The sequence below is a fragment of the Semicossyphus pulcher genome, unplaced genomic scaffold (assembly GCF_022749685.1).
Source record: "Semicossyphus pulcher isolate SPU_LCO1_2020_fin unplaced genomic scaffold, fSemPul1.0.p SCAF_3, whole genome shotgun sequence".
In the NCBI taxonomy this organism is placed as follows: Eukaryota; Metazoa; Chordata; class Actinopteri; order Labriformes; family Labridae; genus Semicossyphus; species Semicossyphus pulcher.
Genome location: NW_027211704.1, coordinates 7245752 through 7270173, shown reverse-complemented (window position 1 = coordinate 7270173; position 24422 = coordinate 7245752). Strand labels below are relative to the sequence as shown.

General features: G+C 41.3%; 2 protein-coding genes across 4 annotated transcripts; both read left to right on the top strand.

Moving 5' to 3' along the window:
* The first annotated feature begins 22 nt into the window (after positions 1–22).
* cpne1 (copine I) lies at positions 23–24130 on the top strand. Of its 2 annotated transcripts, none has more exons than XM_069679067.1 (16): positions 23–112; positions 15159–15287; positions 15381–15560; positions 16017–16091; positions 16252–16323; positions 16572–16655; positions 17559–17648; positions 17734–17832; positions 17918–18004; positions 18125–18184; positions 18310–18443; positions 18861–18915; positions 19483–19537; positions 20049–20182; positions 20275–20511; positions 20951–24130. In XM_069679067.1, the coding sequence occupies exons 2-16, from the start codon at positions 15159–15161 to the stop codon at positions 21065–21067; spliced, it is 1608 nt and encodes a 535-aa protein (XP_069535168.1). In that variant the 5' UTR covers positions 23–112; the 3' UTR covers positions 21068–24130. The 2 variants fall into 2 exon arrangements, with proteins under 2 accessions (XP_069535168.1, XP_069535167.1); XM_069679066.1 differs by lacking the exon at positions 23–112 and adding an exon at positions 13125–13200.
* Positions 24–9178, top strand: rbm12 (RNA binding motif protein 12). Of its 2 annotated transcripts, XM_069679065.1 has the most exons (3): positions 53–112; positions 3690–3758; positions 5161–9178. In XM_069679065.1, the coding sequence occupies exon 3, from the start codon at positions 5189–5191 to the stop codon at positions 7886–7888; it is 2700 nt and encodes an 899-aa protein (XP_069535166.1). In that variant the 5' UTR covers positions 53–112; positions 3690–3758; positions 5161–5188; the 3' UTR covers positions 7889–9178. The 2 variants fall into 2 exon arrangements, with proteins under 2 accessions (XP_069535165.1, XP_069535166.1); XM_069679064.1 differs by lacking the exon at positions 3690–3758 and having other exon boundaries at positions 24–112.
* Positions 24131–24422: the final 292 nt, after the last annotated feature.

The window sequence follows — 24422 nt, the reverse complement described above, 5'->3', positions numbered from 1 at the left end:
ATCGCGGTGTTTACTGCCGACATTTCGTGCCGTTGCAACCTGCAGAGAGAAGGGGAGAGAAGAAGAGCTTCGTTCATGAGTTAAACCTCACAGTGTTTGTTGAAATTTCTCGGTAAGAACCCAGCAGCGGCAGGCCGCTCAGTGACGCACTTACACCGGGAGCAAAGCGAGACAGGAGCCGCTAAAAGTGCGCATCCTGCTCGTTTCTCCGCTTCAACACACACACACACACAAAGCAGGGCTCACAACCAGCTAGGTGGCTAATGAATCGTTAGCCTGCTCACATAGCTAGGCTAAGCTACATTCATTGTTTTTGGTGGGGTCTAGCTAGTTAGCTGGGACTGTTTGGACCTCACTTTAGAGGCGCAATGTTGCATGTCTAATAACATAATTGATACAACGGCTTCTTGTTTAAAACGGTCAGGCAGGCCGTTTTAAAATTGTGACTTGTAACATACGTTGCTTAGCTGCCAGCTACTCCTAGATAACTATACAACAAAACGTTTGCATGTACTTCTCATTTTGGGCTAATCTCATAACTGTATAAACTGATCAGGAGGAGGTGTGTTAGGTCTAGTCCTAGAGTGTTTTTATGTTTGGCTCAGTTTTTGTCAGTTACACCGCGGTTGCTGCCCACTGCAGACCATAACGGAAAGCCACGCCCCGGACCAGGACGTCACACGCTCAAACATCATTAACTGCTGATATTCAGTAATAAGCAGGTAGAAGGTGGTTCAAGATGAGCAGTTGCCATGGAGACAGGTCTTGGATTTCAGGTTGTGTTTTTGGAATTACCGAATAAGCCCTTTTTAGTAATATAATCTGCAAAACGGGTGTTTAAAATTTAAACACAAGCCTTGTTATGAAAATGATCCTAACAGTACCCTAATTTAACTATCACAAAACCATTACAGACAGAGCTGCACTGTTGCAAAAGGGAGTTGTTTGAAGATAATAAATCAAGTTATGCATTTCAAAACATTGGAGGCTGGTTTCATTATGACCACAAGAGTCCTTCTGATTGATGTAATGTATTAAAATATGCAGACGAATCAGTACTTGTGTAATATGTCAGCCTACAAAAAAGTACAGCTTATAGTGACATTTTTATTTTTATCTTTTAGTAGGTTTGGCCCAGTACATCCCTTGCAGTAGTTAAAAACAAACTACTTTGGTAGTATTGTTGTATGAGCTGTACAATAAAAATCTGTGTTGCAAAGGAAAATAGTGAACTAGTTAGTTGATTCTGCTTTTGTCCTCTGCTGGTCAGTGGAGGTCTGTACGTCAGTGGAGAAGGAGATGAAATATGGTTTGGGTCACACAGTTAGTTAAAGGTTATAGTTAAAGGTTTAACATTGTACGGGAAAGACTGGTCATGTCAGATCCTGTCTCATTGCTGTGTTTTGAGATTTAACCTCCAGGTTGGCTGTGAAGAGATTCTCTCATCTTTGTTCTAAAGTTGTATTTCTGTTATAAGGTCCATGGGTGGTCTTCTCTTTGTGTTCAGTTCCTTCTTTTTGCTGTGTTTTGAGGTTGACAAAAACTTGTGGCCAGTTATGAATTCCAGCTTTAAATCAAGGCAATGATTTGCTCTTTAATGCTGAATTTTGCTGAATACTTGCTATGCAAAAGGTTGCTTTCTGGTTTTCTGCCTGTTTTGAGATGGATATTTTGTGTCTCCTTTCAGCTGGATTTTGTGTTCTTGTTTTTTGTGAGTGCAAATTGCAGCTTCCGTTGAACCTTTTACCTACACTTTGGATACTCTGGTTGTCTTGGACAAATTATTTACTGTCGATGTTCTTTCTTCTTGTTTCACCCTCTTGCTGTTTATGATGTTTCATGCAGGTTGTCACTGAGAAGAAACGAGTGGCAGATGTCCTGGTTGAAAGTCCTGAAAAATGTCTTTCTTGAATAGGCATGAGGTGACTGCCAATCATATGGCCGTGTTGGTGGGATTTGTTGTGCTGAAGTTCAGCACTGGAATTATTAATGATTATATTTATGCTACTAATGTTTTTTGCTTTGGAGAGCTGTAGGTAGCAGCCTCACGCCCAACACTCAAGACTTTAAAAAGTAATGTATTGTTACTTTTTAGGAGCTGCAGAGTGACTGAAATGTGTTAACAGAGTTAGGTGAGTTTATGATATAGTTTTAGAGCCTGACCAATATATCAGCCAGCCGATATTATTAGACAGATATGGGCCTATCGGGGTATGTTTTTTTTAAATGCTGCTTTTTTACATTATAAATAATAACGTAAACAATGCTTGGGACGCGGGAGTTTGTTTGGCTTAGCGCGCGCTGATTCCATACATACTATACATTTAGCACTGTCTGCAGAACATGTTGCAGAGAAAGACCGATTAGCAGCGGGGGGTCTGCACAAGAATTGGTACATAATGTAAAGTATTCTTTAATAAAGTACATCATTTAAGAAATCAGCCTTCTGATTACCTGTACATAGTCACGTAGTTGCAGAATTGCTGCACAATCCATCTTAACGGGGTCTATTTTTATTCCTGCTCAAAAATGCACCATGACACCCTCAATATTGGTTATTATCCCCGTTTCAGTGAATTTTCCCCTCTAAAATTGGTATCATTCTTCGTCTCGACAACCCATGTCGGTCAGGCTCTAGTTCAGGCTCTAACAGTCTTGTATCAGGGTTTGTTGGAGAAAGCTGAATGTGTCCGAGGATCCAGAGGTATTCGTGAATCAGAGGATTGTGGAAACAGCGAGCATTGCTCCACCACCTGTTGCTAAGTAGGACATGTGCTTATCAGTGTTAGCTAAAATGTTTCTCTACGCCTCACTTCTGTTTGCTTCCTCTTCTGATCAGCTGCTATCTTTGGTGCTGTGCTGGCAATCAGTTGCTGATGTTGCTCTGGTTTTCCTAATGCTAATGTTGCTCTGGTTGATGTAATGCTAATGTTGTGCTGGTTGACATGATGCGAATGCTGCTCTTGTTTTCATCTGAAATTGCTTTTGTTAAAATGTTGACGACGTTGCTCTTTTTGCTCTGGTTGATAAGTTACTGCTGTTGCTCTTGTAAACATGCTAATGTTTTGTTGACAATGTAATGCAGATCTACTGGTTGACATTTTGCTTGTTTGCTTGTGCTCAACAGTTGCTGAAGTTTTGCCTTCTGATTTGGTGCTGCCTGAGAATTCAGGCAGCTGCAGGACTGTACCTGACACCTTTGTGTTGTTGCTGGTTGCCAAATTGCCCCTGGGTTTCTTCTTGGTTTTTGCAGGGTGTTGTTGGTTCGTTGCTTGTTGGTTACTGGCTGTTTGTAGCTCAGCATGACCTATTTTCAGTTTACTATTTTACTTGTTTTGAGGAAAGTTTGAGTGTAGTTTAGAATTTGGTGCAAGTTTCCAACTTTGGTCATGAAAGTCTCTAGTGGTTGTTAAGATTCTTAAGTTTAGTCTTGTTTTTCTGCATTGAGGGTAAACACAACCTTTTAGTAGTTCTGCAGAATCATACATAACCCAATGCATTTTGAATATGCTACACTTTGAATCTGAATAAGAGCCATTTAATGACATCATGAAGTATAAGCTGCTGACTGCTGAAAACACCAACACATGTCGGGCACGTGAAGCAAATGTTAATCTCACTATAAGTCTGTTTGACTTTGAGGTTGAATTCCATCCATGAATTTCCATGTTTTCTGACCCTTTCACCAGGTCTCAGTGTCCTGCAGAACTCCTCTGTCTGTTTAACAGGGAAACTATACACACAGCTTAGTTGCTTTGGTGAGTTGCAAGTTGCATGAGCTTCATTAAGGATTTATTTGATTTCTCTGTACTGCATGGTAGACAATGGCAATGGTTACTTTAAAGAATTTCTACATGCAGGGGCTGATACGCTGGTGAGATTTAGTCTTCAGAAATCTTCAGTCAAATTGGGTTGTGTGACATGGTGTCATTCAAAATCTCATGTTTCAAGTTACAAAAAAACAGGGTTTTTGCTTTTGAATTGGTTTCAGATACTGTTGGGAAGGGATCACAGTATAAAACACAAACACTAGGTAAAATGTCCTCAACCTCAAACTAAAACATGAGCTGAGCAAATTCGAAAAACAGTGTGAATTGTCTATAAATCTTTTAGACTTCTCTTGGGGGATTAAGAATATGTGACCTGCCTCTAATGCATGCCTGCTTTTATAAATTGAAAACTGGTACACTTAGCTAGCTAGCAAAATCTTGGTCAGCCTTCAAAATGAATGAAAAATGTGAAACACATATTACAATGCTGTGTGTGTTTATGGTTGTGTGGATGTGCGTGTGTGCATATACAGCAGGTGACAGATTAAAGGAAAAACCTGAATGCTTGACCCGAACACTGTGGAGATCTGGTAGCTCTGTCAAGCTATTTTGCTGGCATTGTTTGGATTCAATTGCCCCCTTAGCAGAAGGGTCACTGAAAACCTATATCAAGTTGTTCTGAATGATCTCATTTATCTTTTGATGAAAAATTTAATTTCTATTAAGATGGGTATGGTCTCTCTAGGATGACAATGCCCTTCATGCTTCAAAGTCATCATATTTCAACCCAGTAGAACCCCTATGGCAGATTTTTTGACCAGCGTCTTAGGCAGCGCTATCCACAACAATCATAAGCACCAAATGGAGTTGTGGTTGGTTTTTCCTTTAATTTGCCACCCGCTTCTATATACATACAGTTGGTTTAAAATAGAGCCATTTCTTTATTCCTTGTCTTGTATTTCCTTTGCAGCATTTGAAAAAAATAACGGTGGAGCTGTATTAATCCTTAAGATGGCTTCTGTCGGTGTCGAACATAAAATCCGACTTTCAGCATGATCTCATAATTTTCCAAAAACTGAACAAGATGATCAGAGTTGTTTAAAAGCTGCAGATGGTTAATAAGTGTTTCAGTCTTAGATTTTCCAAATTTCCTGCAATGTTTTTAACCCCTTTCCCTAAACTCATTCAAAACACCACTGGTTTCCAAATGTCAGGACCCCAAAAAAGGCGCACAAAGTTTTAAAAGTTGTTTCTGGTTATTCTTAAGGAATTGTTGGGTCAGTCTTTATTTCCCTCTGAAATCAAATCTGATTGCCTGAGAAAACATCTGGAAACCACTGGTCGCCCTCTTTCTGCTCTTCATCTGATGGAAGTGTTGCTTTCTCCCCAGGTTGTAGGGCTGTTGTTTAACAGTCAGTATGGCGGTAGTCATCAGGCTGCAGGGTCTGCCCATAGTGGCCGGCACCATGGACATCAGACACTTCTTCTCTGGCCTTACCATCCCTGACGGGGGAGTGCACATTGTGGGCGGTGAGCATGGCGAGGCCTTCATCGTCTTTGCCACTGATGAGGATGCTCGGCTGGGGATGATGCGTACAGGCGGGTCCATTAAGGGTTCCAAAGTTTCGCTGTTGCTTAGCAGTAAGACTGAAATGCAGAACATGATTGAACTCAGCCGACGAAGATTTGAGGCTGGGGCAGGTGCTGTCGAGACATCTGCACCTGCAGCAGGAAATGCTAACCGTCAAGCTGCCGCCCCCATACCCACAGTACAGCAAGGGGCAGGGGGGAGAAGTGGTGGTCATGGAAATCAGGGTTTCAGTAACACCCCTGCCTCAGTTACAGCAGCAAGTTCATCTCACGAGCCACCAAGCAACAAGGCAGTGACTAGTGTGGTGCCTTGCTTCCCCAACAGCTACAGCTCAGCCCCCACAATCACCACAGCTCTGGCATCACTCAATGCAGGACCTCCCCCCATCCCTCCACTTCCTAGCATGCCTTCCATGCCCCCCATGCCTACACTGCCTAACATTCCTGTTCCTCCTCCAGTGTCCTCCCTTCCCCCTGTCCCCACTGTTTCCCCCTTGTCCCAGGGACCTCCAGTGCCTCCTATGTCCCATCTCCAACACATGTCTTCCATGCCTCCCTTCAACCCCTCCTTACCTCCACCAGCAGGACTAGGCTCTGGCCTTCCTCTTGGTACCCCCAACCCTATGCTATTCAACCCCCTCAACCCCCTGGCATCTCTTGGCCTCCAGGCCCATATGAAGGCTGCTGCTGCTGCCGCAGCTGGTGGAGCAGGAGCAGCCAATCCTGATGAGTTGTTTGTCCTTCTGCAGAACCTCCCATTCTCCTGCTCAGAGGTTGAGGTCAGGGCTTTTTTCCGGGGTCTCGGGGTGGATGGGGTTCGCCTTATGAGGGATGGGCAGGGACGGCCTACTGGCAGGGCCATGGTCAAGTTCTTCTCACCCCAGGAAAGCTTTGAAGCTGTAAAGCGCGGAGGTGGCATGATGGGCCAAAGGTTTATCGAGATCACCCCAAGCTCAGAGCGGCAATGGGCCAGCCTCAATGACAGTGTGACAGGCCTTGCCATTCACAACAGCAGCAAATCCAATAATGATCAACTAGACCAGCAGCATCGTCGTGGTATTGCTGGGTCAGGGGCAGGTGGCAGGGATCAGCAAGGAAGGTCAAGATCTCCCCACCGGCAAGAGTTCTGTGTCTACCTGAAGGGCCTTCCCTATGAGGCAGACAAGAAACAGATAAAAGAGTTCTTCAACAATTTGGCCATGATAGAGGACAGCATCTACATTGCTTACGGGCCCAATGGACGAGCCACAGGAGAGGGCTTCCTTGAGTTCAAAACGGAACAGGACTACAAGACTGCTCTGGGTGCACACATGCAGTACATGGGCACTCGCTTCATCCAGGTCCATCCAATAAGCCGGAAGGGAATGCTTGAAAAGATTGACACAATTCGCAAACGTGAAGCAGCACAGGGTGATGGCAAGAATCAGGATGGCTTAAAGTCTCCCAGAAATTGTGCCCACATCACGAACATACCCTACAATGTATCCAAGAAGGATGTCCGTGCCTTCTTGGAGGGTGTGGGGCTTTACGAAGACACCCTAAAAGTTCTGACAGATAGCCATGGCAATGGGTTAGGTCAGGCTATCTTCCAGCTACGGACAGAGGAAGACGCCCGCAAAGCTGAAAGACTGCACCGCCAAAAACTCAATGGCCGAGATGCCTTTGTCCACCTTGTGACCTTTGAGCAGATGAAAGAAATTGAGAGGAATCCTCCTCCCCAGAACAAGAGGGGTCAACGCAACCAGAACCAGATGAACCAAAATCAGAACCAGCACCAGCAGGCCCAGCCAAGTCCCCAGCAACCACAGATCAACCCATTCGCAGGGATTAGTGGGGAGGAGTTTAACTTTCTCAGAAACACCATGGGAAATCTCAACAGTGCCCCCTTTGTGACTCCATTCTCAGCCCCAGGAAATGGACTTGCAGGCCCCCCTCCTCTTCCTCCTCTGGCAGGAGGGTTGGGGGATGTAAATCTGGGAGTGGCTCCTCCACTTGTTGCTGGTCTTCCTGGAGCTCCAATATTGGAACCACCAGGCTTTCGGCCTGGAGTAGCAGGAGGAGCTCCATTTGGCCAGGATGGACTGAGAGGATTGGTGCCCTTTGACAATCCGAACAGAAAAGGAGGTGGAGGAGGACAGAACCGAGGGGGAGGGGCTAACAACAACCAAGGACGTCCAGGAGGTGGGGCTACTGGTGGACAGCCGGTGTTCACTCCGGGAGCTGATGGTCTCCGTAACCAGCCGACCCCTGGAGGATCTAACAATCCCAATGGTCAACGCGGTGCCTCTGGCCCAACAATTGTAAAGCTGCAGAACATGCCGTTCACTGTAACAGTTGACGAGATTATGGACTTCTTTTATGGTTACCAGGTCCTGCCAGGCTCAGTATGCCTACAGTTCAGTGAGAAAGGCCTGCCAACTGGTGAGGCAATGGTGGCCTTCCAGAACCACGAGGAGGCCACTGCTGCTGTAATGGACCTCAATGACCGACCTATTGGAGCACGCAAGGTCAAGATAAGCCTGGGTTAAAGCCCCGCCCAAGAAAGACCAACTGTACATAAAAGACATTAGCGTACCTGGATCAAACCCTCCAGGAGAAACAAAGCCGGCAATTAACCAAACCTGAATCTGGACTTAAACTCAACTGCAAGCGGCTCAATTTAACACTTCATTCACGTCATGATCACTGACTGTCGGTCAGTTCTTAAACTCCTCCCCTTGTGTATATTATTTGTAGGTAAGCCCTGCCCCCATATGCTGTCCAGTAGGAAAACTTTGACTCTTTTCTGCAGCTTCTCCACTAACTCTGATAGCACAAACTGATGATGATGACGATGATGATGATGATGATGATGATGACGATGATGATGGTGATAGGCTGGATTTTGGTTCTTTCTTACCATGTTTCCAATGCAGCTTTTTGTCAAGACATGCCCAGAGTTGAACACTGAACATCTGTTTTGTTGCTGTGTTTACATGATGATGATGACAAACATTGCTGCTGTATGCGCTTAATATGCTGTGCTGCTGTGGTTTCAAATGTTTTCTACAACAGTGAATTGTTTTTGCAATGTTCTTGCGCTAATTTCTTCCCATTCTTTGTTGCTTTGGTAAAATTAAGGTAAAAAGCTACGTGTCCATGATCAATTGTTTATGCTCTGTTGCTCTGGTGTACATGCCTTGTTGCTGTGGTGTGAAATGCTGTAGAAAAAAATATTTTCTACCACAGTGAAATGTTGCTCTGTCCCTGCGGTTAAGTCTTTACATTTTCTGGTACTAAGGTAAACTTGTGATGAAAGCTTTATTTCCATGATCAAATGATAATGCTCTGTTGCTATGTTAGAAATGATACTGACATCAAGTTGCTCATATCAACACACTGTTGCTTTAGTAAACTATTAATGCTATTCTGTGTTGCAGAAGTGCTTTGTTGCTCTGTAGAGGATGTTGGATGGACAGATTGCTGACTCATGTTTTATTTTGAAAATAATGTCTTTCGGCCGTTGAATCTTTTTCCTGTCACATTTTTCAATCTTGCTGTGTTCTAACAATGCCACCCCCCACCCTCTCCCTCTTCGCAGCACATGCTAAATACGTGTTTGGACTGTAGAGCGCTGAGATAAAGTCTATAGTGTTTTTAGTTTGGTAGTTTTTTTGTTGTATGTATGTTTGATAATGTTTTGGATGTTTCCACCTTGAAGCTCATTTTCTTTGTTTCTACTGTCAGTGTGAAAAACTTGTATGATCGATTAACCATACATGATGTGGAGTCTCCTTTGCTTTGGCTAATAAAAGGACATTCCTGATGCTCACCTACAATCAGCTCTCTCTGACTGTCTCCTCTACACTGATGATGGAAATGTATCTGATTCATGGGTTTATTTGAGTTACTAAGACATGTTGGCATCATTGCAATACAAACTTTGATCCGGTTAAAGGGTCCAGGTTGTGCCTCAAGTAACTAGTGCTTCTTTATTGGAGACGTAGCCACAGATTTTATCAGGTGAAGCTACCATATTTGCCTAGTTTTTAACTTTATCTTTAGTTTTGATGAATGCAGTGGCTGACACCTGTTCTGTAGGCTCACATACCTGGATTAAAGATTTCTTGATTTCCATGATTAATTTTAACTGAGCGATCACAATAGATTTTTGTTGTGTTAAGCCGGTGAACGCTCTCATATTTTACAGCCCAGCTGAGCAGATTTCACCTGTCCTGTCTCCTAGATCCCTTGCGTTGAAAATTGTAATTTTTTCCCTTCAATCTCTCTGAAATTTTATATATTACATTGCGATTATTTTGCACCCACTTATACTGTGTTTATAGCTAGTGGTTGTATCTATTTCTAAAGCTTGGGCTTCCTCCAGATGTCGGATCAGACTGAATGATGCAAAAAGAATTGAGTAGAAGCAAAAGTACTGCAAGTGGACATAAACGTAGTTCACTGTGATCTTAGTGCCAACATTTATGAATTCAGCTTTGTGTCAAATATCCCGAGGCAGGGATTTAAAGATCAGGTTTATGTATATAAAAATGAATAGTTAGACTAAAAAGACCTCAGAGTTAATTTTAAGGAATTCATGTGGAAGTCTTTTCTCCTGAACTTTTGAACATGTAGATTAAAGAAAAACAGATAAAGGAAAAGATGGAGGTCTGCATAGATTAACATAATTTAAATATAACAAAATCTATCAAGATAAAGTTAAAAAGTTTTGAATTTGATTGGAAATAAAGCTACAATAAAGTTACTTAGTACAATACTGTAGTATTGAAGCTAACAAGCGGAGAGCGTCAGTGGATGTGGTACTTTCTGAAGAGAGACTTTGTGCTGCTTTCAGGAAGTGGTTGCCCACCAAACAGGTACACAGATAACTATGTTCATCTGGTTGTGCATGCAGATTTGAAGTGCATGTGAAGAAAATGGACGAACAGGCCTCAATAAATGATGTTTATCACTGTATAGATGAATGGTTGTTGGTGGAGAAGATTCTGTCTGTGTTGTGGAGCTGGAGTGTGGAGAAAATATATTGACATAAACAACCCCTGGCTTCTGCAAAGGATGTGAGTCTGAATAGTGAGTCTGTGTGGGTGGATGACTGTGGGACAGATGTGTGTCAATCATTCACCTGCTCAGGTTGCCCAACGTGCGACTGATCAATAGACAGAAGGCAGGATGTCAGGTGAGTGACGGACATAAAAGTGCTTCATTTAAAACAAGACAAATGATAACGTATCAACGTTAGCCAAATCAAGTATCTTGCAATTATCTTAAATGATACAGAACATATACATTTCATTTACATAAATGATTAATAAAAAGTGAGGTGGTAGCTTGTCGAAGGTTAGTGATGCATGCTGTGCTGTAGAAAGTACATGGTAGTCATTGGAAGGTGACCTGAAGATGCTAGCATTAATGTTCTAATTGGTGACCAGTAAACTGAAGATGGTAGCCTAAAGATTATGCCATGAATTCTATTAAGAATAACTACCAGAAATACCTCTGATACAGATCCACTACCACTTTTAATCCTCCTAAAATCAAGTTGTTTCAATCATAGACTGTTTATAACACACAAAACATTTTATGGTCTCAATTGCTAGTTTAAAGTCTTCTTCAGTACAGCATGTATATAAAGTAAATTATGGTCCCATTTACAGCAAAATAAAGGATATAGCAGGATATACTTAGTGTATATTATGGCATGTAGATGGTGGCATTAAGAAAGAAGACTGTGGCCTAAAGATGGTTACATTTTACTTGGTAGATGCTGGCCTGGAGTTGGTATTATGTATAGGCCTATATTAGAATGTGGCCTGTTATTGGTTGCCTGAAAGTAGCGTTGTGTAGTTTTCAGAGGGTTGATAGGGACTTGGTGGCCTGTAGATGGTAAATGTTAGCCTCTCTATGGAAAATTTGAATGCTAAGATCATAAAAAATTGGCCCTCAGATGTAAGCATTCAAAGATGGCTTGTGGTCGGATGGTAGCTTTGTTCATAGGGGGCAATGCAGGTTTACAGTTGCAGTGAAGATACAACCCTCTGATACTTTTTATTTGTTTGTATAAAAAAATGTCCTATCAAATTTTTAGACGTAATAGATTCATAAAACTTTTTTGACATTTTTTCTAACCAAGGCTTTAGTTAAGGGCCTGAGATGTACATCATCTCAGTCCAGACCTGGAGTTTCAGTTCCAACTAAAGACTTCTGTTCCTCCTTCGGAACTAAACTGTTGCAGTTAGAGAAATTAGATTATTTGAAGTGATACAGCAATATTTATTTATTTTTTCACAAGAGAAATATAGAACAAGACCGTAAGTTAGAATTTAATAACATCCAATTTTCTCTATAAGTGGTCTAAGGTTATCATCATTTCATCTTATTGAACTTATTTTCTCTGATGCTATTGCATCCAATATATTGTGTGTAAACTTGTTCCAGCTCTTTGTTGAAGCTGTATTTAATTATTAAGACCAAATAGTGTTGAAATTGTAGAAAGAGGTTTCTAAAATTCAGTCTAACAGATTTGGGATTTGCACAAAGTTGATATATGATGGAGACAGTTCCGAGTTGAGCAGGAATAAAAAGTCTATCCAAAGATGCGAGCAGTTTTTCTCTCATGGATGTTTCATGTAAGAATGAGGATGATATGACAAATTCAAATATGGCTGAGGCAAAGGTGTGTGTGTGTGTGTGTGTGTGTGTGTGTGTGTGTGTGTGTGTGTGTGTGTGTGTGTGTGTGTCTCCTTTGTGATTTACATCATTTAACAGAGGTATAATGAGTCATTACATTTTGTGCTCTTTCCTTTCTCGAGACTGTATTTTTCAGTGTTGCTGTCTGTGCTGTTGTTTCTCATTTGTGCTGTGACGCTCTGCTGCTTTCTCTGACGACACTGAGGTTCTGCTGCAAAGGACGAATAAAGTGAAACGGTTTTTTCTCTGTGAGGAAGTTGGCTTGTGTTCTGCTTGTTTCTTTCTGCTCTCAGGTCTCAATTAAACTTTTGAAACGTCCCTGTTTCCTTTCTGATTACCCCAGTATACCTCATCATAAGGCCTATCACACACCTTGATTACTTTTGCCTAAGCAACAATACTTCCGGCTTAACTCTTTTCCCTTCAACATAAAAGCACAGAAATGTACCTTTTCAATAATTTGTTTTACATCGAGTGTGATAGTTGATTCTTGAATTTAAAAAACATTACTATGACATGTCACCGTCTTCTTCAGTGGAAGCTGATTGAACAAATGGCATTATATGGTATGCAGATTAAGACGAGGCTTGTTCAAAGGAGCTATACATACAGTATATGTTGTTAAATATAAAGGCTGCTCTTAATAGGCTGAAAATCAACCAAGTGGTGGAATTTGTAAATTAAAAGAGTACAGTTAATCTTGATCTTGTTGATGCATTTATAGAATGTGCAAACATTTCTGGTCTGGATTTTATCATGGTACTACCTTTCAATGCTGCTTTGATTTTATAACTGCATGAATCATTTGCCAGAAACTTGCTTCATAGGGATTAATAACGTCAATTCCTGTTTATAGGAATAGTTTTGAAATCATTTGTTGTTGACGCGGCTTTTATTCTGAAGGAGTCCGGTCGGAAGTCTTGCTTTTGTTGCTGCTATGTACAGAATGTAGTACGTCACGCTGACGGTCCGGTCCCAGAGGGCGTGACTGACAGTCATTTAGTCCAATCAGGGTGAGGTTTTCTAGCTGCTTGTCCAATCAGGGCACATCCTGCCTTACTGCCGCTCCCTGTTAGCTAAAGCTGCTGAAAGGAGATCAACGGGCGAATTCTGTCTCTGCTACGGTTAAAAAACAAACACTCTAGCTTCGGTAAGTCTTTGTAAAGAGTTTAACAGAGTTGTCAGGTAACGGTTAGTGTGCTTTTAGGTATATTTAATCTCACTGATAAAGTGTCGTGTCCTGTTCCGTACTGTGTGAATAGTTGCCCTCCGCATTGGTAGTTTCTGTGGTAGATTAAATTTAACGGCTCTAATAAGGTGATTTACACAGTTTGTATTGACACAATTATGTGTGTGTGCGTGTGTGTGTTTGTTTGTTGGTTTGTCTGTACGGATAAAGAGATGACTGGTATCTACTGTGCTGGTTTTTACAAGCTGTTAAAGTACATTCACTCTTACGCTGGTGTTGCCTTCAGGTGGTGCTCGCTCAGTTCATTCAATCAGAGGAGTAAACTGTTACAGGTCAGCCAGCTAACAGTCTCTGTATTTACTGATGCCAATAAACAGTTGGCTTTGGACAGAAAGTTATTGTGTTTTGGATTGAGGTGTGCCAATAAAGCTGTCCTTGTTCGGGTATAAAACCATTTAATCCACAACTAAAATGCTGGTAAAGTTCTGAACTGTAATTTCTTTTCAGATATTTAGAAAACATGCTAAATTACTTTCCTCCCCTGGCTGTAATAACAACAAAAAATATTATCTAATTATCAGTGTGTAACCGTTTAAGTATCCCAAATCCTCTTATTAACAATTAAATGTATTTTGACTGATATAGTGTGGTTCTACTGGAACAAAATCCTAATTGCATTATTCACCATCACCTCAGGCTTTGACATATTTCAGTCTTATTTAACTTGTTTTACATTTAGGCAGAAGAAAGAGTGGCTGACCACATGTCAGTTTATTCAGTATCTGTCTGAGGACTGTCCACCTCTTTTGCATGTGGAAAAGATAAAAACACTCATAAAATATTATCTTAACTGACTGTAACAAAGAGCTTCCATCTATTTGTCTTTAACTCCAACTGATGTTTCTGAAGACTCAGCTGTTACAGAACTTGTTTTAGTGGGTGATTTGTGTTGGTTGCAGTTCCTGGATGTGGTTTAATCCGAGCCAAGCTAAAAGCTCTGCATTTGTCGTTTGATTTCTGTGACTGGAAAAGTCAATATCTGTCAGCATGCAGGCTAAGAAAAAGTTCATTTTTCAATGTGTGTTTGATGCTCTCTGTTCCCACTACTTTTTGCATTAATAAGCCATAAATACGTCATTCCGGTCTGTCCTTTGGAAAGATACTGTACGCAACATTTGCTCTCAAAGGCTGTGCCATCAGTTTGAATGTTTGTAGGAATGTAGCATAAAGCAATTTAATTGTTTGGAAGACTGTAAAGATGCTAAATAAATGCAGTACATTTACCATCTAACCAGTATAATGTAGCTTTTAGAAGATGTAAGTTTTTATCAAAGTTTCCTGTGAGCACCCATAAGCAGATACTGCTATGAACAGACAAAACATTATATCATATTTGTGTCTGTCTTGATAAGACCATTAAAAAATTGACAGTAAAAATGAACACAATGATGATAATAATAATAATAATAATAATACACAATTAACACTAAAAATGTCCTCATAACTGTACAACTACATACTGGTGTGTTATACCATTTAGTGTCTCTTAACAACTTATAAATGATAAAAAAGGGACGCTGGTGTAAAGACGGAATCATTTATTGTATCGACGAAACACAGAAGTCAATTTATCTCTTGTATAGAAACTGCTAAAGCGGTTTACCTTCAGTTATTTAAAACAGTCAAAGAAGATAAAACGGAAGCAGTGACTGCATGTTGTGTTTCTGTTCCCTCGAGGTCTTTTAACGTATCTCAACAAACACAAGTATTCAGTTTATCACCGATTCCTGATTTTTGAACTCTTTTCTAACCAATGAACACGGTTGTTTATCGCTCAAACGCACCAGAAGCTTTTAATTTGAACATTATATAATTTGAACTGAATCCTGATCTGTAGTTTTCTCTCTGTCCCCCCTCAGATGGCGGACTGTGTCTCTAAGGTGGAGCTGTGCATCTCCTGCACTCACCTGCTGGACAAAGATGTCGGATCAAAGTCTGATCCTCTGTGCGTGCTGCTGCAGAAGACGGGAGGAGACAGCTGGGCAGAGGTGACATTTCATCCTCCCCCTGGAGTCTTTTTATCGTTATTTTTAATTTGATGTAAGTTAAACGTCCCTCCTCTCTGTGTGTACCTCGGCTAGATGGGTCGTACCGAGCGCTTGAACAACAACTCCAGTCCATCCTTCAGTCAGCGCCTCAGAATCGATTATCACTTTGAGGAGGTTCAGAACTTGAAGTTTGGGGTTTACGATATCGACAACAAGAGCACTGACCTGGGCGATGATGACTACCTAGGAGGGGTGGAGCTAACGCTGGGACAGGTACGCAGAGCACCAACTCAGACCAGACTTGTTAAAAACATTTTTTTTTCATTGTCTCTAGTTCAGTTGAAACACAAGTTTAAACACCTCCCAGTGTGTGAACTCTTCAGGCTGCCAAATTACTGCCTTTTATTTTGACAATCTGTTCATATCATGGAGCCCTTCAGTGTTTGAAAGCGTATTAGCTCCCTCATGTGGTCAGATGGGGCTGAAAAGGCAGTCAGACTGATGCTGCAGGCTGGAAGCTGATGCCAGTGGTGGATAATGATTCATCATTTCACATTATGTTTTATCAACAAGTAGCAACAAAGATTGTAATCTGAACACTCTCTGAGTTATATGGAATTTTATTATACAGTGCTTTTAGCTAAAGTGCTTTACAATGGCGGCTGTCTCTGATACAGGATGTGAGTCATGGGTTGAGATGATCACTGACCTCGTCTGTGTGTGTTTCAGATAGTCTCCAGTAAAACTATAACCAGACCTCTGCAGCTGAAGAAAGGCAAACCTGCAGGGAAAGGAGCCATCACTGTAAGTACACAGTCTGTGTGTGTGTGTGGAAATATCCTCAGTTGAACTTAGTATCACATTGACTTTTTTTTTTTGTATCATCAGATAATTATAATTAAGCTTATTTATGTAACGTTGTTGTGACTTGAAGGCAAACATGCTTGTGTGTTTGTGTGTGTAGGTCTCAGCAGAGGAGATAAAGGACAACAGAGCCATTCAGTTGGAGCTGGAGGCTAAAAAGCTCGACAAGAAGGTAACTCCACCCCTCCTCCTTCTCCACTCCACTTCTCATCCTACTTAGCTTTGTTTTCATCTACTTGTTTTTATGCGGCCATTTTGGATTTATTAAACTTGTTAATCCTTTAATTAGAGAACTGATTTTGTTTAAATTATAGCTGCATCCATGGGTATTTCAACACTTACATTATAACAAGGTTAGGTTTCTGGAGTTCAAGTGAAGAGTGAATGAAGATGGCAGCATGTTGTCTTTTCTCTGTTCAGGATACGTTCGGAAAGTCTGATCCGTTCCTGGAGATTTCCAAAAAAGGAGATGATGGAAAGTGGCAGCTGGTCCACAGAACAGAGGTACAGACACACACACACACAGATAGAGGCTGGAGCCTAGTTGAAACCCGTCTTCCCCCAGAGTAGACTAAAGCCCCTTTCACACATGCACTGCTGACATTTTCCCGAAAATTTCAGCACCGTCTGCCCCCGAAATTTTCTTGAGTTGCCCTTTCACACATGTCCCTCACTTTGGGAGATTTTCCCTGTCGGACGAGGAGGGGGCGGGGGCAAGAATGTCTTCTTCCTGACATTTTACTAGGAGGCCTGCAGGAGAAAGTCGGGGTCAAAAATTCGGTCGCTTGTGTTCACACATGCAGCCCACCAGGACAATGTCGGGAAATGTTCAGGAGTGCAGTGCATGTGTGAAAGGGACTTATAGTCCCATCAGGTCTTGTAAAGCAATGTCGCCACCTGCTGGTTACGCTCATAACTGCAACTCTGCTCACATGGCTCACAAACTGAGAGAAAGTGATGCAAAACTCACTTCATGTGCACCAAAGGATCAATTTGCTATAATATTAATTAACATGAAGTTTTGTGGTTTTAAATCTACTTTATTTGTTTGTGAGATTAAAACATGTTAGCAAAGTAGCTTATGCATGTTTACTGTTTTTTGTGGATTTGACTTGACACAACACAAATAAAAAAGAGCATGTTTGTGGGCTGGGATATAAGTATGTGACAATGTGTTAAGATTAAATAAAAAAACAATCCTCCATGCATATTTTTGCATATCAAGTTTTGATTTCCATACTTTATTTTTGCTTGATTTGCCATGAATATTAATGCAGACAAGAAATAATTAGTTTCAAGGTCAAAAACCATAATGGATATAATGTAGAATACATATTCACAGCATGATGCCGTTGTGAGATAGTACTGATGGTGATGATAATGATGTTGCTTTGTGTGTGTGTGCAGGTGGTGAAGAACAACCTGAATCCCACCTGGAAGAAGTTCACTGTTCCTCTGCAGACGTTCTGCGGCAGCGACCTCGACAGACCGCTGAAGGTTCGACCAATCAGAATCCACCTCCATTCAAAACAGCCAATAACACTGCTTCATGTCATATAACGCACGTCTCCTCCCTCTGCAGGTGGACTGCTCTGATCATGACAGCGATGGATCTCATGATCTGATTGGCTCTTTCACCACTAAAGTCTCGGAGCTGCAGAAAGCTGCACACGGTTCACCGGTGAGCTTCATCGCTGAAAATGAAACGCTTGACATCTTTTTATCAGCGGGTCGTGGGCTCGTTTGACTTCTGGAGTGTTTTCCAGGTGGAGTTCGACTGCGTCCATCCCGAGAAACAGAAGAAGAAGAAGAGCTACAAGAACTCTGGAGTCGTCTCGGTGAAGAGCTGCCAGGTGAGAGGCCACATTACCTTATTCTTTGTAATTTCATTGATCATGTACCTTTTAATATACTAATAGATGCACTGATGGTTTGTACACTTACACTGCCTTCCTGTGTGTTTGTTTGTGCAGATGATGACTCAGTACTCCTTCCTGGACTTTGTGATGGGCGGCTGCCAGATCAACTTCACAGTATGTCAACATCAATAGACACAGCCACATTTTATGAGCTTTACTTTAATCCAATAAAAACACAGTTTATAAACAGGTTGATTTGAGTAACTAGTATTAAATAACAAGTGTTTGAATGTTTGTAGGTGGGGATCGACTTTACCGGCTCTAATGGGGATCCTCGCTCGCCCAACTCTCTCCACTACATGAGTCCAGACGGACTGAACCAGTACCTGTCTGCTCTTTGGTCTGTGGGTCAGGTGGTCCAGGACTATGACACGTAAGTATACACACACACACACACACACCCTACACCTGATGATCTCCCCCTTCACAAATAGACACCATATTCTTAAACCACGACCACAAACCACATCTCTGGCACCTACACCATAAACTCCTCAACCTACGTCCTACACTCAAACCCTAGTTTCTACACACAAATGCCACATTTTGTACCCTAAAAAACAACTCTTTACACCCCAAACCCCGCATCTTCAAACCTGAATTTACATCCTCAAACTTATTTTCAACACCATAAAACCCAAATACATCCTTAATCATTTTCTCGACTTAATAAACCTTTTACCACATGTTACCAGATAGACCTTACATTTTAACCCAAATCCTTACATCCTTCACCATTAATCCTGAACTCTTCATTCAACATTTCTAATGTTTGTGTTTCCTGTTTCAGTGATAAACTCTTCCCAGCATTCGGCTTCGGTGCCAAACTTCCTCCAGATTACCAGGTCAGTTTCCTAAACACTCAATAACAACACAGTACTCTATAGATTCTATTGTTCTCTCATGTGTGACATCATTTGTCGTGAGAGGGGGTATTATGCCGTTGCACATTTTAAGACATATATATACAACTTTGGATGTTCAGACTATACTTGGGTGAAGTTTCAAATCTGTAGGTAAAAGTATGTTGGAGTAATCCCCAGGCTTCTCAGCTCAGTCTGCAGGCTGCTGTGAACGCCAGGTTTCACACAGTTTTTTCTACACGCTGCACTTTGTGACGTCACAGCAGGCTTTGGAGAGCTGGCCAATCAGAAGAAAGCGGACTTGTAGGGGCGGGGTTTCTTAAAGGGACAGAGTTGACTGAGTGGTTTCATGCAGAGGCTGCATGAGGGCCTGCACAGAGAACCAGTGTGAGAAACATGACTGTAAATTATGCTAAGCTACTCCACAGGTATCACAGAGGGAAATATGCTTGAAATTAGCATAACCCCCCCCCCTTGCCTCAGCAGCCATTAGGGTTTAAGCTTGTAGATTTTCAGGTGTATTTAACTGTTGTGTTGTTGATCTTACAGGCTGCAAACCATGAGTTCGCCCTCAACTTCAACCCAACCAACCCATACTGCCAAGGTACAAACACACACACACACACACACACACACACACACACACACACACACACACTCGTATGTTGCTATTTAGCCTAGAAGTTAGGGATCACGCCCTGCTACACAAATATGCATTCATTTACTTAAATTTTCTATCCCTGCACTTTTTCCATAATGAACGCAGATGACAATCATTCAAGTTAAATGAGCATGATAACAACAAGTTAAGGTCGGATTATATTTACGGTTGTGCCTCAGCATTAATCAGGCTCAGAGAGGGTTTTTTTTCTCTGTATTTTTAATTTTATTGAATGTATTATTAAAAAAATTACATGTATTATAAAAAAATCACAAGAAAATCAAAATTTTTATGGACAAACTGGGACAGATTTTTGGCCTTAACTTTGGGGAAATCCCACGATTTTCACTTCCCTACATTTAACTCAGCCAGTTATCTCTGGATATTTTCAGCTGTTCAACATTTAAAGAATATTTTAATCTACTTTAAACTTCTTTCCTTCTTTGTCTCTCAGGTGTTCAGGGGATCATTGAAGCCTACAGGATGGTGATGCCACAGCTGAAGCTCTCCGGACCCACAAACTTCTCTCCCATCATCAATCACGTCGCTTCCATCGCTGCTGCAGCTGCACAGACCAACAGCGCCTCTGTGAGAACACACACAAAAAAACACAAAAACAGACACACAAAATAAATCAAAAACACACTCACATTTAAACCTCCGTCGATGTCTCTCTGCAGCAATACTTCGTCCTCCTCATCCTCACTGACGGTGAGATCACTGACTTAGACCAGACCCGGGACGCCATCGTCAGGGCGTCGCGGCTGCCGCTGTCAATCATCATCGTGGGGGTGGGGCCGGCTGACTTTAAGGCCATGGAGCTCCTGGACGGAGACGACGGCGTGCTGAGGTCGACTGTGGGCGAAGCTGTCGCCAGAGACATCGTCCAGTTCGTCCCGTTCAGGCAGTTCAAAGATGTAAGACTAAGTGTTTGTTTAAGGCAATATGTCTGCAACAACTGGAGATGTTTTAATTACATCATGTTATCTTGGATATTTTTATTTGAGAGAACGACGCCATCTTTGTTGACTTCCGGACAACCTCCCCTCGCTCTATATTATGTCCCTACTGTAAGATATTGTTGTGTGACCTCTCCTGTCTAATGAAGGCCTACTTATGATGTTCAAAAATTGTCAATATACACATAGAAACTCCCACCGCAGCCTCAGTTACAGTGTCATTCTTTAGGAAACACTAATGGATATAAACAGAAACTTGACCGATAAGAGGAGGAGGAGAAGTCAAACCTGTTTCAGTGTTCGTATCAGGACCTTACTGTTGCTTTAAGACTGGCGTGAAATACTTTGAACTCTGAGTGCACCACATAAACACTCTCATCTCTCTCTCTCTCTGCAGGCTCCCCAGGCGGCTCTGGCTCAGTCTGTCCTCGCTGAGGTTCCCAACCAGCTGGTGTCTTATTTCAAAATGAGAGGCCTTGAGCCCCCTAAACCTCAAGCTGCCCCCAAATCCTAAAACCACTCCTTCAAAGCCTGACACCCCACCCATGCACTCCCCAGACCAAACCAGAATGCTGAAGCCCCCCCCCCCCGCATCTCATTCCAGGATCATACCACCAAAAAACATCGACCACTCCTCTGTGACCAACCTGTTGACTTTCAGCCAATCACAACGCAGCACTGAGCTGTCAGCCAATCAGGATGCCATGTGCAACACTCCCAAGTTTTTTATAATCACTTTTTTTTTCTATTTGTGCCTTTCAATCAGTAGAATGATAATGATATGATGTAGTATAGATGATTGATTATTGATTCCTTCTGCTACTTCCATGCTAGCTATGCAAATAACATGTTTACTAACATGTGAAACAATCACAGAGCCACACACACACATCGACGAAGCTGAATCTAGGTCTAAAATGTAGACGGTTTTCTGAACAGTTTTATCACAGCAGCATCTAGTGGACGTTAGAGGAACTGCAGCTGCAGGTATCTCACCCTCGATGTTGTTTTGGCGACTTTTTGCGCCATGGACCAGCTCTGTGTGTGTGGCTCTAAATTAGCTCTATTCAGGTATTGATACTTTGCACTTTGCTTTTGCTCTAAATGCTGGAAAACTGTATTATGAATGATAGTATTTACTCTAAATCATAGCTTTAATACTATAGCCTTATTATGGACATCGCTGTAGCCTTACTCTAAAATGTAGCCTGCATTAGCTCAGCACACTACTTCAGCTGCTTCCACCTTAATGTTTCCAGATGGTTCTTTCATGACTCTTAGTGGTTTGTTGAGGCCGCCATCTTGGCTCCCAGTGAAGAACTAGTTTCTACCCTCAAGGTCAGAGATATGAGAAGGTTCATTGTTCATCACTTGTACAAAAAAGACAAACAGATGCAAAGTAAACCTCATACAGACTCCTGCTGCCATGCCAAAGCATACTTTGCTTTCAGGCAGCAGAGGCATCTCATTAACTTCCTGCAGGAAGCAAAAACTTAACAGCAACTTCAGAACGACAGAAATGAACGACAAAATATCTAAATTGAAAAGGATTTAAACATTTAAAAAGGAGCAATAATTAAAGAGTCATGAAGTGATGTCTAAAGAGGACCAGGTGGTTTGAAGAGTTAGAGATAATCTCTCAAATTAAAGTTTCTCATTGAATAAACTCTCCGCCAAAAATACTCTTCAGTCATCAGCCTTGAGTGTTCGCTCTCAGAGCAAACATGGCCGCCTTAGTCATAGTGTGAAGCAGCACTCAAGTAGAAGCAAATACTGTCAGGGCCCAAATTATTCTTTTTCATGGTTGTAGGTAAGAAATACTTAAATGTCTGAAAACTAAAAACCAAGTGCCCTTTAGTAGAGTGCATTTAACAATTAAACTAAGTTTGAATTGAATGCAGATTTAATCATGTTGAACTTTACTGACCAGAACACAACATCCTATATGGCTTAATATTATCACACTGAGTCTGTCTAAACATCTGCCGTTTCTTTACCAAAGATTTATCTCTGATTTACTACTTGATTCCCGCTTGGGATACTGGAAAGACCTAAACATCCGCAAACACTCAAGAATTTGTCAAAACTCATGTTTACAATAGCAAAGCCACAGTTTGTTAACATACACTGCTGATTAATGAGTTACTGCCAACGCTTTAGGGCTTGTGTCCACTACAACCTCAATTTCAGAGCACTTCTCACCGGGCGCTTACTGTTGCTAGGTTACGAAATGTTTCTAGCGCCACTTCCGCTTCCCTTGGTAGTGACCGCTAGGTCTGCTTTAAATTGCTGGAAATTCACGGAAATTTAGAAAGAAAACATGAAAACAATGTAAAGGAATCATGTCCTGGTAGCAGCAGCTCTACACTTGGAAATTGTACCCTCGAAAAAAACCCGAAAGAATTAGTTTCTCCTCCGCCATTGTTATTGACAAAGTTGATATAGTAAGCCCCGCCCCTTCTTGATTTTAATTGGTCCGTGAGGGAGAAGCGTGGTGGTGTTCCAAAAGTTCAACTATTTCTATTTTCAACTGACAGCACTGTGAGCGCAGTGACAAAAAACAGCTGACACTGAGGGAGTTTTTGTGTTGAAAATGTTTGTTTAGAAAATAGTGGACACAGGCCCTTATTTGTTACCACTTTAAATCACCTGTAAAAAATGACCTTGATCTTACTCTGGACATTTATAGAAATGTGTCAAATTTGAATGGTCATGTTTTGTTTTGTTCTTTTTTTTTGTTGTTTGTTTTTTTCAGGGTCCATTTTATGAAAGTGAGATATCCCTTTAGATATAGAAAGATAGAGGAAACTGTTTCCGGGACTCAAACTCCAGGTTGGGAACCATTTGTCCATCCCAGATTGGTATGTCACAGATCTGAAAGGTCTCACACACAGACCTGCAGCTTTTTGCCAAAAAATTATTAAAGTTATTCTAAAACCTTTTTACGATCTTCCAGGAAAAAATCAACTACAATATTGTTTCCAAAGTTTGATCATGCAAACAGTGATTTAGTTATAAGAAAAAACAACAACGTATGCACTTGAAAGCTTCAGGAAAAGCTAATTAAACGGACCATGAGTTATTATTACTGTGTCTGATTTCATATCATGTTTTCTTGATGCCAAACTGCAGCAGATTCTGTACATTGAAGTTTGTCCCTGTCAGGCTGCCATAATATCCTCTTTTTCTGTCTTCATTGTTTTATATCAGTGTTCAAGTTGAAGGGAATCTTTTCAGTTTTCATTTTAAACTGTTAAATTTGTTGAAATGATCATCATGAAAATCTGAGTTCAATTAAAGCAGCTCTATTGTCACTTTAAGCCTGGCTGCAGAGTCACATGATGCTGTAATGCCATGAAGTAAAGGAAAAACAGATTTCTGAAAGCTCAAAGCATCAAAACAAGAGAACGCGGTGATGTACTACATCTCCCATAATGCTTTGCTCTGCAGTGCAGCTCACTGTGATCCATCTTCTTCACTTCTTCACAACTAATAACTAACCAGTATAACATAACAACTAACCAAAAACATCTCTGTATAATCGATGCCTGTTAGAATAAAGTAATAAAACAGTTTGGGAAAGAAAAAGGTTTCTTAACATGGTTTCTTGCTTCAGTAGAGAAGGCTGCTGTTTTATTTTTGACCTGCATTTTATTATAATACTTCTGACTCTTTTCTGTTGTCTGAACATCTGAATCACTTCTTATGTAAAACTAAAAAAAGACATTGAACAGTGTTACGTAACAAAGAAATAACAGGCTGTCAAGTATAAATTCTGTTCTATAACGCCATGGTTACCAGATTCATAAGTGTGTTGCCACTTTACAGTTAATACATTGTTGTATGAATAATCTACAAAACATTTGCAT

Bases quoted from the DNA above. Each gene is read 5' to 3' on its own strand.
- rbm12 (XM_069679064.1), top strand. From the start codon at position 5,189: ATGGCGGTAGTCATCAGGCTGCAGGGTCTGCCCATAGTGGCCGGCACC.
- cpne1 (XM_069679067.1), top strand. From the start codon at position 15,159: ATGGCGGACTGTGTCTCTAAGGTGGAGCTGTGCATCTCCTGCACTCAC. The intron at 16,092-16,251 runs GTAAGTACACAG...TTGTGTGTGTAG, and splicing joins CAGGGAAAGGAGCCATCACT to GTCTCAGCAGAGGAGATAAA. The intron at 18,005-18,124 runs GTGAGAGGCCAC...TTGTTTGTGCAG, and splicing joins TCTCGGTGAAGAGCTGCCAG to ATGATGACTCAGTACTCCTT.